The sequence below is a fragment of the Lipophrys pholis genome, assembly GCF_963383615.2.
Source record: "Lipophrys pholis genome assembly, chromosome: 5".
NCBI classification, from domain to species: domain Eukaryota; kingdom Metazoa; phylum Chordata; class Actinopteri; order Blenniiformes; family Blenniidae; genus Lipophrys; species Lipophrys pholis.
In genome coordinates this window covers 9,745,427-9,762,854 of record NC_137628.1, presented here as the reverse complement: position 1 = coordinate 9,762,854, position 17,428 = coordinate 9,745,427, and the positions used below count along the sequence as shown (strand labels likewise).

Below are 17,428 nucleotides of genomic sequence, written 5' to 3'. Positions count from 1 at the left end.
CGCTGTCTGGTCAACAAACGTTTGAAAGCACACTTCATTGCCGGTCTTTCAGACTCTATCTTCAAACCAAGAGTGCCATCTGGTGGAGTCAGAAAATAAAGAAAGTGGTTCATGAAGCTTCATGAAGCTTCATTTGGCCATCACTAGTTGACAGTCACCATAATAATAATAGCGATGCATTTTCACTTGAAGCGTTGTCGTGGAAACGAGGCGGGAATCCCACTTTCTGTCAGGATGGTGGAAGGCATCAGACAGCATTACGTCCTGATGTTTGATGTTACAGGAAAAGTAGATGTACGGTCTCAGAGTGAAGGTTGGCCTGGTGGAAACTTACAGAAGTTCTTATTTAGAATAAAGCACAGTGAAAGAAAGCAGAAGTTCTCCTGATAGATCTTTCTAAAGCATCTATGAGAAATGAGGTCAGACCCTGTTTGTTTGTATTCTCTCTGATGCTGAACCTGTGTTCATGCGAGTGTTTCCTCCTCTCCCCCTCCAGACATCATCGTCCTGATAGCCTCGGTGGCCGTGGTGTCGGCGGGGAGTCAGGGGAACATCTTCGCCACCTCGGTGCTGCGCAGCCTGAGGTTCCTGCAGATCCTCCGCATGGTGCGTATGGACCGGAGAGGAGGAACGTGGAAGCTGCTGGGCTCGGTGGTCTACGCTCACAGCAAGGTGGGAATATGAGAAACATTTATCACTTGATAAACCTGATGATTTCCTGTATGTTATCACCATCTTGCTTTAGGAGCCGATTCTTTTATTGGAAGATCCCAATGTTTTTATTTTTCTCTGAACGTTTTCTTTACCTCGATCAAAGCGACACACTCGGAGTGAAAGACTCCCGCTACAACTTGACATCATAAAGGAAAAGGTCAAGCGCTGCTGTGACTGTAGATATATGGAGGCAGAGTTTGGAATAGGCTTTTTTTGTGGCAAAGAAAATAATAATAATAATAATAATAATAATAATAATGCATAGGTTTTATATAGCGCTTTTCTGGACACTCAAAGACGCTTTAAATTGTATTATTCATTCACTCCATACTCTATGGTGGTAAGCTACATCTAAAGGCAATATGCCACATAAGGTATTTTGTTTAAAAACAGAAAAAAAACTGTATTTCCTGATGCAGTATTCCCATTTTACCCTGGAGTAGATCACTCTTTGTTGCAGAAAGTTTCCTGGTATGGTTGTTGTGTTCACACAACACGACACCAGCGGCTGGGAGAAGAAATTCCAGTTTGTTTTCCACATGGAAAAGCAAAAGTACAGGAATAGTTTGTAATTTCTTCACTCTTGGGTTCGTTGTTCCGAGTTTAAACTTGGAATTCTGTGTAGATTTGTGAGTTCATTTCTATGCCGAGGATCTAAAGTTCATTACCAGATGGTCGCAATTTTGAATTTAAACTTTAAAGAGTTTTACGTATTTTTCTAGTATGAGAAGTGAAAGTTGTAAAAGTTGCTGATAAAGCTTCAGTGTGAAGATGACTTCACACAAAAATCTTACAACACATGTTGTCCTTAGAGGACAAGAAGGAAAGTTCTCACGTCGTTATGAAAGGAGTCTTGACTTTGAATTTGGAATTTCAAGTAGTTTTCTGAGTCAAGGAACAGAAAGTTCCTAAATCCCAGCCTGTCTAAGGCTGGAACCAGTTGTCCAAGTAACTTGAGAAAGTCGTTTGAGTTCATTTTGCTTTCGCAGAACATGTCTTCAAAATCCCTGCAATCAAACCAAGAAACCTGTGCTAACCACTGCACCACTGCGTCCTAACCCCTGCACCGTTCCCTCCTAACCACTGCACCACTGTGTCCTAACCACTGCACCACTGCGTCCTAACCACTGCACCGTCCCCTCCTAACCACTGCACCACTGCGTCCTAACCACTGCACCGTCCCCTCCTAACCACTGCACCACTGCGTCCTAATCACTGCACCGTCCCCTCCTAACCACTGCACCACTGCGTCCTAACCACTGCACCACTGCGTCCTAACCACTGCACCGTCCCCTCCTAACCACTGCACCCCTGTGTCCTAACCACTGTGTCCTATCCACTGCACCACTGCGTCCTAACCACTGCACCACTGTCCTAACCACTGCACCATCCCATCCTGACCACTACACCACTGCGTCCTAACCACTGCACCACTGCGTCCTAACCACTGCACCGTCCCCTCCTAACCACTGCACCCCTGTGTCCTAACCACTGTGTCCTAACCACGGCACCACTGTGTCCTAACCACTGCACCATCCCATCCTAACCACTACACCACTGCATCCTAACCACTGCACCACCCCGTCCTAACCACTGCACCATCCCGTCCTAACCACTACACCACTGCGTCCTAACCACTGCACTGTCCCGTCCATAATCGCCGCCGTATTGACTGCGATCATTCTGACCTCTGCCTGCAGGAACTGGTGACCGCCTGGTACATCGGCTTCCTGGTGCTGATCTTCTCCTCCTTCCTGGTTTACCTCGTGGAGAACAAGTTCAACAAAGAGTTTGCGACCTACGCCGACGCGTTGTGGTGGGGCACGGTGAGTTTATTGATTTTACCGGAGCAAATATGAATCAGGTGCAGGTCTGGGGCCCCGTCTCCATGACGACGTTTACAAGTGAAGACACTTTCATTCTGTTTCGGGTGTCTGTTTACACAACAGAGGAACACATCTTTTTAAAAACCGTTACCGAGGTGGAACTTTTAGAGAACGTTGCTCATTTTTATTTATTTATTTTTTTGGGTGACTTTATTTTTATGAACAAATTACAAGCAGAACAATTACTGAACGTTGCCAATATCAAGATGAGAGTAATGAACTCATGAGTGAATGGTTTATTTCGGTTACAATCTACAGTACAAACCTTCAGTTCTGTGTGTTCAGCTTATTTATTTGTTTGTTTATTCATTCACTTATTTCCCAACATTAAAAAAATAAATTAAAAATACACGAGAAACAAACTGAATAAACAAAAAAGAGACAATCACACAAATGTCCACAGTTCACATGAGACACACTCCAATTTTACAAAGTCGAAAAGGAAGGAAAGGAAGTTTAACTGCATTCATCTTTCAAAGACTTTTACACGCTTGCACTAAAACATCTTCTCACAAAAACAATTTAACAAGCTCTGGAGACAGACGAATGTCCTTGCATTGTCTTTTGATAGAGGGACCATTTCTGACGTCTTTTCAAACAAACCTTCCCGAACATAAAAGTCAACCTTCCCATTGTCCTTATTTCCCGCGTCAGTAACACTCGGTTAATCCCACTTTGCTTGTTTGCCTCAGTTTCTTCAGCAGCATCTCAACTTCTCGCTGATATTTTCTCTCATTCACCTCTTGAGCACTGACAGCTCCTCCATAAACATCAGCGCCATTAAACAAGCATTTTCTCAGACGTCCATAATGGGAGAAAATGGGCTTTGTCATGAATAGAAATCAGAGTGTGAATGGAAGATAATCAGTCTGCACCTCACAGATAGATGGACGGAAATAGAGTCGGGAAACACTGACTACTCTGCATTAACTCCTCGTTTCCAAGCTTCTCCCGAGCAAACATGAACGGCTTCATTCAGCGTTACGCTGCACATGATGCATGGTGACATTTAACTCAGTTTCTCCTTTTATTAAAGCCTTGCTTCTTCTGTCGGGGCGTTTCAGCACTGCCTCCAGTCTTCTTCGGCTTCTCATTGTGTGTCTGCAGATCGTCCTCGAGAGACTTGAGCACGCACACACACAAACGCACACACACACACACACACACACACACACACACACACACACACACACACACACACACACACACACACACACACACACACACACACACACACACACACACACACACACACACACTATACAAACAACATTTCCATTTCTACCAGGGCAGAATAAACACTGGAGTCTCTCATCAGCGTCCTTCAAACCAAGCCGAGGCCGTGGAAAACAACCCGGAAGCATCCAGCTGCTCGACGCAAAGAGAAAACATGCAAACACTGAACAAGGCAGCGAGGGACATCACACTTATAGAAACGCAGTCACACACGTTTACCCTAACCTTTGTTTTGGTTTTTTTCGCGACAGAAAATCCCCTCTAAATTAGGCTGCGGATCCTCTCTGACCTCTGGGTTCTAACCCAGGTCCTCCTTTGCCATTTCACGGTCAAATACACGTCGTGGTTTTCCTCAACATTATCTAATCATGACAAACGGAGAGCAGGCGGAGTGTTCCGACTCCCTGTGCTGAATTTTCTCACTGACTCCCCCCCCTGATGTTTGTTTCAATAGCGTCTCAATAGATATTCCTCAGTTTTTCTACTGATATTCATGCGATCGGGACGTTCACTTTTCACAGATCACCTTGACAACTATCGGATACGGAGACAAGACCCCGAAGACGTGGACGGGACGGATGCTCTCGGCGGGCTTCGCCCTCCTGGGGATCTCCTTCTTCGCCTTACCGGCTGTGAGTCTTGAAACCCGTTCATCATTTCATCCACTTTGACATGCGCGTTCCCATATTCCGCACTTCAATGTGGCACATGTGAGCGACGCTGGGAAATAGACATTTGCTAGAAAAAATACCAACTGTATCCACATTGTGTTCGTCCATTGATCTGCTCTCCGTGGTCCTTGAACCCTCCAGGGGATTCTGGGCTCAGGTTTCGCTCTGAAGGTTCAGGAGCAGCACAGACAGAAGCACTTTGAGAAGAGGAGGAACCCGGCAGCCTACCTCATCCAGGTACACACACACACACACACACACACACACTTATACACACACACTTATACACACACACACACACACACACACACACACACACACACACACACACACACACACACACACAGTATTATTGTTGCTGATGATGTGTCTCTGCTGTGTCATTAAAACTCATGAAGGATCTTTTTCCAGTTTCTCTTTCAAACTCAAACTGGCCCCATATGAGGCCTCTGGCTCTCTGAGGCACCAGGGCCCCTGTACCCACATTACCCCCACCCCCCACCCCCGGTTCCTGTGTGCTGCCTCACCCTCCTTCCTCACCTCCTCTCTTTCATAACGTACAGTCAGGTGCAAAGGTTAGGGCGCAGTCACATCTGTACCATTGAGAAGACTTTGATTCGCCAATAACAGCTGGAAAAGTTCTTGTGAAAACACAAGAAAACTACCAGATGTGTTCAACACGAAAAAAAAAGGAGTAAAAATGAAAAAAAAAATGTTTTTACCAAACTCTACGTCAAAGTACCGGCTTGTAAGTATGAGAGCTTAAAGCAAAAGTGTTGTAGGATTGATGAATAGATTTTTCTTTGGATGAGGAAAGCAAACACAGGATCTAGTTTCTGAGAATTTCACAGCCTGAGGCTCTCTCCTCTTAGCTTAGCATTTAGCCACTCGTCAATCCACAGCGGTAGTGGATGTTTCAAAAGCCCAGCAGCCTTCATGTTTGGAGAAAGCAGCTGTGAATCTGAGTTCGTCACAGAGAAATAAAGTGAAGAAAAAAAAGTAACGTGTCATTTTATTGGCGATCAGCTCAACGCCGTCCTGCTCCCTGCTGATAAATCCAAAACAACAAAAGTCTCCTCACTTTTTACACACAACTGTATTTCTCCATGCACCTCCTCCTTGCACCTCCTTCATCCGCCTCCTCCACACACCTTATTCTAATCTCCATTCACCTCTTCCTGACCTCTTGACCTCCTTCACGCACCTCCTGACCTCCACGAACCTCCTCCATGCACCTCCTCCTGACGCCTTCAAGCACCTCCTCCACAGACCTCCGTGCACCTCCTCCTGACCTCTTCACGCACAACCTCCTCCACGCACCTGCTGACCCCTTCCATGCACCTCCTCCTGACGCCTTCTTAACGTCCTCCTGACCTCCTCCACCCACCTCCCAATGCACCTCCTCCTGACCTCTTCAGGCACAACCTCCTCCATGCACCTCCTCCTGACCTCCCCCATGCACCTCCTCCTGACCTCCCTGCACCTCCTCCTGACTTCCTCCATGCATCTCCTGACCTCCTCCTGACCTTCTGACCTGCTCCTCCTCTCTTTTCTCCTCCTCCTCCTCCTCTTCATGCTGTGCGTCCCCATGTTGTACCAGGCTGCGTGGCGTTATTACTCCACCGACAGCTCCAGGCCCTACCTGGACGCCACGTGGCGGCACTATGGGCGCCTCCTGCCCCCCCTCAGGCATGTATCCATGTCTGCCCTCCGCCCAGCCACACCAGAGACTCTCCTGCTCTCCCTTTTTTTCTTTTTGTTTCACTAATCAGCTCTTTTCTCCTCACCCTCTTCCTTGTTTTTGTTGATTTGTTCCATCCTGACCTGTTTTATCTTTTTTTGTTGTTGTTGTTTCTTTCATTTGTTTCTCCTGGATTTACTTTGTCTTCTTCTGGGTTTTGTGTATTCTGCATGCAGTGTGTTTGGCGTAGTTATGCGGCTGATGAGAACTCGGTTTCCATTGCTACCTGGAAGCCTCACTTGAAGGCGTTGCATACCTGCAGCCCTACAAAGTAGGTACAACTATGGCAGCTGGTGTCTGTATTTGGTGTCTGTGCCTCTGTAGCCATCTTCTCCGACGCTGCAGTTATCTCCACTTGAACAACGTGAAAAAAAGCCACTTTCAATGTTATTTCTTATTCTTTCACATGTCTGCTTTGTTCTCCTGACTGAGCGTATAAATGCACTTTCTTTTTCGACTGGGAAAATGGTTCACAGCCATCAAAAGGACTGGTACTTTCCGGGCTCCGTTGATCTCCAAAGTTTAAAGTATAAATGAGGACAGATTCAGCCTCGTTGGTGAAGCTGCTCGTCTTCTAGTTGTAGGGTTAGTGATTCATCAGTGTGTCCACAGGCCAGAGATTGAACCCCAAATGTGTGTGAACAAGCGAATATGGATGGAGTCTGTTGAGTCACCGGGGCACACAAGCCCGACTCGAGCATCGTCCTTACGTTGCACCGTCTGTTCCTCACACGCTTTTGGCCACAGCAATTTCATCAGCTGTTTCAGCGTCATTCTTTGGGCCCGTTCAGACCTGGCATTAACATGTTTCAGGTGATCAGATCACGTGTGATCGATGTAGCTCCAGTAAGGTAGTGATTCCATTGAGATAGATTGAGTTTGTTAAAGCAGTTTAATATCGCAGAAAAGTGAAGTCAATTTTCAGACTGCAGCTGGATTCAGCAAATATAACTAATGATGTTTACATGAACCTGTTGCTGAGCCACTGCCTCTTCAGCAAGGAGCCTGGAAATATTGGGACAGCCATCTGCAATGTATACAAATCACTTATCTCAAACACACACACACACACACACACACACTCCTGTTGCGTGTGCTTCTTTAGTTCGTCTCCACAGTTTGCATGAACCTGCACGTTTTGGACTCTCCAAAATCACGTGGGTGTGTCTGCGTGTTTTAGCTCGTTACACATAAATCCTGCAGATTGTAAATATATTTTGATATATCAGCAGCTTTCTATCGCAACAAGCTGTAATCTTCTGCTAACTACACCAGAGACAGTGAGTTTGTTGTAAGTGCAATTTAAGATTTCGTTAAGGTTCTAACTCCAACCAGCTTCATTAATATGGAATAGATCTGAATACAGCAGTAGATTTGTTTGCGACACAGTTCGCTTCGATGCCAACCACCCAGAATCACCAGTAAACGGGCTAAAGCTAGCAAACACACCAGCGTCGCCATTTAAAAGCTGAAATGTCATGATAACTTGTGTGCTTTCTCACTCATTTTCTTGTCTCCTTCTGACTTGCCTCCAACAGGAAGGAGCAAGGAGAATCCACCACGAGGTTTGTGACGTTTTAATGAACCTTCACTGTGTTACGTTGTGTTAGATCAAACCGCAGGAGGTCAAATAAGATGCTGCCGCCACACGTTGATTTGAATCTGTAGAATAATCCGTGGAACCTGTTTGCTGAAACACTGAGCAAATGTTTGTCTGCAGAACAGCACAACGACCTGCATCCAGGCCTGAACCAGGTCTTTATCCAGGCCTGAACCAGGTTTTTATCCAGACCTGAACCAGATCTTTATCCAGGCCCGTATCGTGTCCCTCGAGCCTGGTGTCACATCTGAACGAGAAGCTTCCCCAGAGTAGAAAACACTAAAATAAAGATGAGATGTTTTTTTCTCGTCCATACTGAAGAACAGCAGTCTATTGGGAACGATTCACAGAGGTTTGATATTCAAGAGCAGCCAGACAAACGAATCACTTTTAAACCTCCATCTTCATCTCCTGGTTCCCTGGAGAGAGTGTCTGAAGGTTTCTGGCCCCACGCGGCTGATTCACACACTTGTTGCAGAGGCCCGGCTGAATTCACATATATAAATGAGGGATATTGACATGAAGAGCGTGAGTCACCAAATTGCAGCTTTTTTCAAATGGAGCTGTTCCTCCACTCGGCTCAATTACCTCCATTCTGCTGCTTCTAAATGTCAGTGGTCCACTAATGGAGGCACGACGAGCAACTCGGCTTCTTCACTTCAGCCTTCACACACACACACACACACACACACACACACACACACACACACACACACACACACACACACACACACACACACACACACACACACACACACACACACACACACACACACACACACACACACACACACACATTGTTGCCTTTGCATTTAAAGGATCCTATTGTCCAAAGACTTGGTCATGCATATAGCAGGTTACCCTGCCATGTACTGATATGAAACATGAGCAAGGTATTAGATGACTGAGGCCATGTTTACACATATCCGATTGCAGAAATGGATATGTCTCCTGTATGTTAAAAGAAATTTTACAAATGTATTCATACAACCCAGATAAGAAACCTGGTTAAGAGCTGCTATGAACTAGGAATCCTCTCCATATTAGCGGAGGAGGTTGAGCGGGAGCTGGACGCTGCTGTTTGGAATGATCAAGCTTTCCAAGCTGCGTCACTGAGGATGGAGGCTCACGGTTTTTGCTCGGACGTCTGAGCAGTGCCGCCGCACCAAACGTGTTCCACGCCAGTCCCGCATTTACTGTGGCGTTATTATGTCACGCCCCATTGCGCATCGCAACCCCACCTACATTTTTACCGTACTCTCAGTGGAACCGCGCAGCAGATTTGGGTCAGGGTGCGCTTCGCTTTACCGTGGTGTGCCGCACCGCGCAGGCGGAAACAAGACTAAAGGGGAGTGTCGTGACATCATGACATATTTCTGTACCGAATTAGTTTCACATGCATAAAAATGACGACATATTCCACGCTGAACCTATACAATGCTAACAGAAGAAGAGCTGAGGAGCAGTCAGGGGCACAACATGTAGATCCCCTTTAAGTAACATCCATCAGCTCCATAGAACATGAAGCAGTGTAGGAAGAGGCTGAGGGGTGAAGATTCTCTCCTCCTGTCTCTGCATCATGTAACACGTCACGTGTGTCTATCTCCTCTTGGTTTTTAGTCAGATTCATAGTAGTAAACAGAAGCTACTGAGGAGGTGTACCACTTGGAAACATAGGTACACAGCATTTCTGCTCTCGTGGAGTTTTTCTTTGGGAATGCTGACTAATACATGGTGCATGGGAATCTGCGGGAGGACATGCAGGTCCAGTCCAGTCCTGCTGGCGGGGACGGGACGGGGGTGGGGGGGCTGCACCGTCCTCCACCTTTTTGTTTGGATTTCTGACGAGCACCGTGCTGCTTCGCCTGCTGTCTGTTTCTAAACTCATCCATCCATGTTTCACTCTCACATCCCGCACAGTGACTCTGCACTTGAAGCTTGTGAAGCTCCATCGTCACTTTCAGTGTGCCTCTCACCCCCCCCGTGCTGCGTCTTGACAAATAACCGCATCACTCCACACGCCGCACACGCACAAAGCTAAAACTCAAACATTTCTGGCTTCTTATAGTCCCAGGATTCCCAAATAAAGGTTCAGCCAAAACTCAATGGTTACATGACACCAGACAGAGTGATTTGATCGTGGAAAATGCTGACGACTCTCATGATTGCACAAAATTTGTTTTCTTCCGCCCTTGAAAGTAGTCCTGTTTCTGTGCTGTATGTACAGTGTAAAACTTTAGATTTTAAAAGTTTTATATGACGCATGGAGACACCAGTGTATCACCTCTACTTTTTATAATAATGAATAACTCAGTACTACTATGAAATTAGTTACATACTAAAGTAACTAACTGTTTACACAATGACGTTTCAAGTGAAGACGTGAGGCATACCAATAACTTTATGTAACATCGTGAGACTTTCTGTTGTTGCCAGTTAATAGTCTTGTTGCAGCATTTTGGACGACCTGAAGGCGGACCAACGACTTACAATAATCCAAAGTAGAGATAAAGTGTCATCTCATATTTTGAGATTCCTAAACAATATCAAAGATTACTACGTTTATCCCGTTTCCATGGAGACAGAGCGTTTTGAAAAACTGCCACCTTGGTGAGCCGTTTTAAAAATGTTTTGATTTTAGTGGCTCCGAGCATCGTTGTCATGTCAACGGACCCCCAAAACATGTTTCCACTTCAAAACCATGCAGTGTAAAATGAAGCCTCAGTCGATTTCTGTGCTTTTTCCATAAAATAAATATCTGCAGCTTTGCTAGAAAAGTAACAGTAGTAAAAAGTTATATAAAATATAAATACAGGCCACATCTTCTAAAAATCTTCATGGTAACACTTTTTACCTGCTGTTTCTCTGGTCGGTGTCTGACGCCTGCGCTCTGCCTCTGCATGATGTTCCTCTGCTTTAGCTGACTCAGACTCTTCAAACGCTTCATTCCACTGTTTGTTGGTCACTTTGGTGGAGTTTCCACTTATGCACTGACACATCCTGGAAACACACATGTGATAAATCACTGGACACACAGTATTAGTTTGTGTAGCGACACTCACACTTTGCACACGCAAAGCAACCACAGCCCGCTGCAATGCATGCTGGTCCTTCTTCATCCTTCCTGCAGCACATACCACGGAGGCTGCAGTGTGATGAGTTGGTGAAAAAAACAGTCACATCAAACTTCTCCAATTATCTCATTTCCTCCTCTTCCTCCTCCTCTTCCTCCTCCTCCTCTGGGTTGCAGTCAGAAGTTGAGCTTCAAGGAGCGGGTAAGGATGGCGAGCCCCCGAGGTCAGAGCATCAAGAACCGTCAGACGTCCTCGGTGAACGAGCGGCGCTCCCCGGTGGCCGAGGCGAGTACTGAAGGCAGCAGCCCCACCAAGGTGCAGAAGAGCTGGAGTTTCAACGACCGCACACGCTTCAGACCCTCGCTGCGCCTCAAGAGCCAATCACGGTCCACCACCGACGGTACACATGCATACACACACACACACACACACACACTCTTCATCACTTCTTACTCAGTCAGCATTATTATCAAACTTCAGGCTTAACATAAGGACGCTTGACAGAGACGAGCTCCCTGAGGGCTTTTACAGTTTGGTTCAACTGAACAAATAGTCGAACCCTCGCTGTGGCCCCTCAGGGTCCAAACATTTATAGACAGAGCCGTTTGTCTGTGTGTGTGTGTGTGTGTGTGTGTGTGTGTGTGTGTGTGTGTGTGTGTGTACACTCTTCAGAGCTGGATTTTCGTCTTTTTTTGTGGAATTTTCCAGGAATCTTGAAACCTTTCATTGCTCTGAAAGACTCAATAAAACAGATGTCAGGGTGATATGTGTGCTATACTATAAGAGTACTCATTGTTTTCACAGTTTTTGATGGATGTAGGCCAAATAAACCTTTTAAAATGATTGTTTCAAGCTTTTTCAGACTCATTTTATTGGAGTTTATTGTATCTCTCTGGTAATCTGTTATTTCTACCCTGGACGGCGTCCGAGCTCGATTGGTTCAAAACTTTCGCCAACTTCTAATATGATTAGTTTTTCTGTGTTACTGTGTGTTTTTATACGGAGAGGTTTGTGTTATAAATGTCATGCGCTCTGAAGGAAGAGGTCCTGAACTTCAATATGGAGCCAAAGCTCTATTTTTTGAGTTTTAGTTCTGAAACTGAATTTTATTTTTTGTCTCTTTTGGTAGTTTTCAGGTGCTACATAAAACAGTCGATCTCATGCCTGTCGTTTCTGTAGTTTGTAACGCTTTTAGAGTAAAACCCCGTCCTGAGGGCCGGTTGTCCCCGACCTTGTCCCTGCAGTCACTCCGGTGGCTCCTCTCTGATCTGAAGTTCTGAAGGTCTGAGGTTCTTCTTTCTGCCTCCTCTCAGCAGCAGAATCCAACATGGCTGCCGACGACGCCTTTGACGACAAGGGCTGTCACTGCGAGATCTCCGTGGAGGACTTGTTGCCCTCCGTCAAGTGTGTCATCCGAGCTGTCAGGTGAGGCCAACGCTTTCTCCTCCACTCAACCCAGCACTGGGTTTCCTCCGTCTGTAGGAATTGGGTCTGAAATCAGTCTAAAACATTTCGAACTTGACACAAAAACTCTATTTAACACCTAATTAAACTCTGTAACTTGATTATCAACGTTTGCCCACAGTTTTCCTTTGTTAACCAGGTACTGGGTGTCAAAATGATCATGATATCAAAAATAATTTCTAATGTTTTTGTGCTTTTGCGGGCACATTTTGTTCTTCGGATTTAATCTAAATGTAGCAGTAGATTTTATGATATATAAGCTCAACTCAGTAAGCCTTTTGGATGGACTACGTGAAATTAATAATCCCACCACACTTTCTTGATCATATTTGTTGCTGCTGATGTACACACAGTAGGTGGATTACTTGTGCTGATGGGCTGTGGTGGAGTCCTCCTGGTGGGGTCAGAGCTCCCCCCGGTGGCCGCTCTGAGCTTCTGCTTTTTGCTTGCAGGATCATGAAATTCCATGTGGCCAAGAAGAAGTTCAAGGAGACGCTTCGTCCATACGACGTGAAGGACGTGATCGAGCAGTACTCTGCAGGACACCTGGACATGCTGTGTCGCATCAAGAGCCTGCAGACCAGGTGGGAACCAGCTCACAGACCGACGAGGGTTCCTACTCTGTGTTAGTGTGTGTTTTCTACTAGCAGAGTTAAAAAAAAGATTCTCAAAGACCACGTCAGTGCCAAGAAGTTCTGTTGATGTCAGTCCCTTTAGCCGGAGGGTTCAGATGAAACAGATTAATATTCAGTTCTCCAGAAAGGTTGACGTTTCCTCTTTGAGCTCTGTGGAGATTCACAGCGGATTGTGTCACCATCTGAGAAGGTTTGTGTCATCTGTGTGTTATCTACTGGAACTGAATCACACTCATCTGGACCTTCTCTTCATGGGCTTCAGACGAGTGTCACCGAGTCTGAAAAACGTAGTTATGAGAGGAATACATACACTGACTGATAAGTGTGTGTATGGCTCCTTTATGAAAAGACACAAAGTGCTTGTTTTGACAGGGAGGGCTTTAGTATATCAGCTGACCTGAGTGAACATCAGAGTGACGCTCTCCGGAAGACGTCTCAGAGCAACACAAAGGAAAAGAAATGAAGCTTTTGGCTGAAACGGGTGTAAACTGTGGGGCTACGTTAATTAACAGTGGTCACTTTGTATCTGAACTGAGCCCTGCACTACGACGCTGGATTTTCTCTTATCGAGATAACTTCAAGGATTAACCCTGGGTTTAGGTACAACGTTTTTATGCTGAATGTCTCACCTGCTCCGGACCGGGTTATGTTCTCCATAAGTGGTCAGAGCTCCGCCTCCTGACCAATCAGATCTCTTTGAAAACACCCTGCCCATTCTTAAATGATCGTGATTGGTGCACTGTTTCAATTCAATTCAACTTTATTTGTATAACACGAACTAGCGGAGATGAGAAATTAGTTTAGAGCAATTTTTTTGGACAAAATAAAATAAATCCTCGTCACTGAGGCTTTGAAGGATGTTTTTGTTCTTGACTTGTTCCAAGTCTGTTTGGCTCCATGAGGGTTGATCTGCAATAATGAGGTTAATAATAATGGTCACGCTGACAGAACTGCAGAAACATGAATTTATGTACTAAATGCCGTCGAGGTGATGAATTAAAAAACTCTGCCTCAAACCAACTGGATTTAAAATATAAACTAAAAGAAGAGCAGGGAGGAAGTTCAGCCCGACACGTGTCTGCTGTAATAAAGTGAAACTGATTGATCACAGTGCCGTCCGTTTATATCGCCGTTGACTTAATATCGTATAATCTCACCAAGTCAGCATTAACAAGTCAGGGATGTTCTGGCTTTGAACGCGGCAACAGTGTTGCTTTTAGCCTGGAGGATGTGTTTAAATTCTTCATATTCTCAGAGAATAACTGATCCTTCAGTCATCTGTAATCTGAGCTGCAGAGTTGTGATTGGTCAGACGCTACAAACTCCGCCCCTTCGATGGTGCACATGTAGTTCTGGGTTGAACCAGCGAGTTGTTAACCTGCTTCATAGTAATGGTGATCAGGGTCCCGCGTGTCTGGATATGTCAACCCAGGAACCGGAGAGAGATCCTGGATATGTTAATCATGGTTCCTAGTCCAGGCCTCAGTTCTTGCCTGACTGCTGGATTTCTACTCACTCTACCTCCTCTCATTGATGTGCACTTTGTGTGTTTGTGCGTCCTTTGTGTTTCAGGGTGGACCAGATCCTCGGGAAAGGCCAGATTCCTCTGGATAAGAAGATCCGGGAGAAGCTACTCTCTGAGGGAGACTTGTTGGAAGATGTGAGCATGCTGGGTCGAGTCTGCAAGGTGGAGCGACAGGTTGGTGTTCTGTTCTTCTTCTTCGTTTTTCTCCAGCGGTTCCTGTTGAACGGAGTCATCCAGCTTATCGGCATGAGGACATTTTCTGATCATGGAATAGTCTAAACGTTGGACGGGTGAAATGAAGTCCTGGAGGTCACTGTAATGATTTGTGTCCGGATGCACAGCTGTCTATCTCTCCTGTAGTATATTTTCTAAAAGGCATGTCGTGTTGGAGGATGGGCAGTTTCCAGTTTTGCTCTGAGATCGAAAGTTTCTTTTTCTTGTTTCCTTTGACACGTCAGAGGGGGTTCTAAATCATTAAAAGGTGGCAGCTGATTTATTAATGTTCAGCGAATTTACCTGCAATTGATCATGTTTGTGAATGTCCAACATTCAGTGTCAATCAAGGAGGCAGAAACACAAACAATAGATTGTGTACGAATGGTCGATGTGCTTTTCGAAACTTTCTTCTTGAAGAAAACTGTTCCGAGAAGATTCCCAATGTCACTGCAGCCCAGAACTCCTATCCACTCACACCTTCCTCTTCCCTCCTCGCAGGTCCAGTCCATCGAGTCCAAGCTTGACTCTCTGCTCGATATTTACCGACAAGTTTTGAGGAAAGGCTCGTCCTCGGCGTTGACGCTGTCCTCTCTGCCCCTGTTCGAGCTGGAGCAGACCTCAGACTACCACTCCTCGGTCTTCAGTAAGGACCTCTCCTGCTCCACTCAGGTCAGCAGCAGTGGAGCGCCTCCTCCCGGGGGGTTCGTGACTCGTTCCTCCACCAGCTCGCACCTCTCTCAGGGAGGACTCCATCTCATCCTGGCGCCTCCTAACGAGCTCAACCTCAACGTCAACGCCTCCTCTTCCACGCCTCCCTCTGGCCTCCCGTCCTCGTCTTTCAGCCCTTCACCGCTGCCTCACCACCATCACCACCACCACCATCACCACCACCATCACTCACGTCATCTCCCTCAGGCTCAGGCCACCACGCTGGAGAGTGGCACCGAGGAGGCCGTGGAGAGTCCTCCACCCATCCTCACCCCCAACAGCATCAGCAGCTCCGGGGACAGGGCAGGGGGAGATGGAGGGTTTCCTCTCCTTGCCAGGCTTCCGCCGCCGCCCCCCTCCAGCCGAAGCCCAGGTAACTTGGTCCGAACTACCTCCACAGAAGTGCCCTCAGACATGGACGACTTTTGTGGAGGTCTAGGCACTCAGGTGGAGGACAGCAGTGTCAGGGAGAACCTGGGTCTTGGGTTGGGGCTGGGAAGGTTGACGGAGCAGCTCCACGACAGCACCAACAGCAATGGAAGGCTCAATGCCAAGGAGGACGGATGCTGGAGGAGACATATGAGCCTGGAGCTGGAGCCCCTGGTGCCACCGGCCATGGGCTGCTGCTCCAGACCCCCCCAGACAGACCGAGGACTGGGCAAGTCCATGTCAGTGCAGGACCTGATGCAGGCAGCGCCAGGGAGCGTGCACGATGCCCGCCACAGTCTGTCCTCACCGAGCCCCAGTACAAGCAGCGACTCCCCCATCGGATTCCACAGCCGGAGCCAAGACCCCGGGGGTGGAGGAGGAGGTGGATCTGGTCGGAGTGCTGGTGGAGGCGGGTGGGGGGAGGAGGACCTCTTTATCAGTGACAGGGACATTGAGACGCAGGCGTTTGACTTCTTGTCACAGGGGACGACTGGGGCCCACACCTTCTCCTCGGAGCTCCTGCGGACAGGGGGCGGAGCAGGGGCGGGGTCCCGGGGCTCGAACCGTAGTCCCGCCAGTGGCCACGCGTCCTCCCCATCCACTGGCAGCACTGAGTTGCTGAACATGCCGCACGTACGACTAAAATAGACCCAGCCACACATTGGGAAAGAAAGCAGATCTCACCTCGCAGAGACGGTTTTTATCCTTTCGGAGGGACGTGGGAGGGGGGGGGGGGGGGGATATAACACCGGGCTTTTTTCTTCTTCTTTTCATGTTGATTCGTTTGAGAGGAATCACAGTATTTTCACACAGGCTGGCCACGTATGGCGTAACATTGCATGACTTTGTTTCAAAATATGATGGACAAGCCTGAGATAAAAGGTGAAGGAGTAAACGAAAACGGCACAGACGCCTAGAAACCTTCCCTGGAAGACGACTGGTGGATCTGTGACCGCGATTTAGAGCATGAAGAACTGCATGATTTCAGTCAAACATACGGATTGAAACTAATTTAAACTTAAGGATGTAGGCACCGAGAAACGGTGGAGGAATCCCACTGAGAGTACTCTTCTGTTCAGTACGTTCAGCCACATGAATGTTACCTCTTCACCACCAAACATGTCCAAAAGTTCACCCAACCCCCTCAAGGTCATATGCCTAAAATACACTACTACCAAAAGGAAGGACTTTGGCGTTTGCTCAATCGGTCTGATCTTTTCCTTTTTTAAATGGTGCCACATTTGGAAGGAACATGCAAACAATTGTCCAAAATCTTCACTCCCAACACCAACAGTACATCTGAGCTGTTTGCTGGCTGGACGTCAGGTCTGCTGGCAGGTCGTTCCAATGTCGATCCGAATGTTTCTAAAAGAACCACACTCTATCGATCCCCTTGGGGAAATTCCTTCCTTACTGGGAGCCAATCAGCTTCTTGCTCAGGGATCCACAGTGGCGACTTATCCGCTCTGGGATTCAAACCTTCAAACTTCCGATCCCAAGTCCACTTCTCTCGCCTCCAGGTCACCACT

At 46.9% G+C, this 17,428-nt stretch overlaps 1 protein-coding gene across 1 annotated transcript in view; it reads left to right on the top strand.

Moving 5' to 3' along the window:
- The window catches only part of kcnq5b (potassium voltage-gated channel, KQT-like subfamily, member 5b), a gene marked incomplete at its 3' end in the record, with an annotated part of 113,150 nt that extends 96,603 nt beyond the window's left edge, over positions 1-16,547 (top strand). The window contains exons 4-14 of the mRNA XM_080463297.1: positions 497-672; positions 2,415-2,540; positions 4,358-4,468; positions 4,649-4,744; positions 6,425-6,519; positions 7,787-7,813; positions 11,099-11,322; positions 12,239-12,347; positions 12,839-12,970; positions 14,594-14,720; positions 15,261-16,547. Of these exons, the coding sequence (XP_080319423.1) occupies positions 497-672; positions 2,415-2,540; positions 4,358-4,468; positions 4,649-4,744; positions 6,425-6,519; positions 7,787-7,813; positions 11,099-11,322; positions 12,239-12,347; positions 12,839-12,970; positions 14,594-14,720; positions 15,261-16,547 (2,510 nt within the window). The remainder of the gene's footprint in view (positions 1-496; positions 673-2,414; positions 2,541-4,357; positions 4,469-4,648; positions 4,745-6,424; positions 6,520-7,786; positions 7,814-11,098; positions 11,323-12,238; positions 12,348-12,838; positions 12,971-14,593; positions 14,721-15,260) is intronic.
- Between the last annotated feature and the right edge of the window lie 881 nt (positions 16,548-17,428).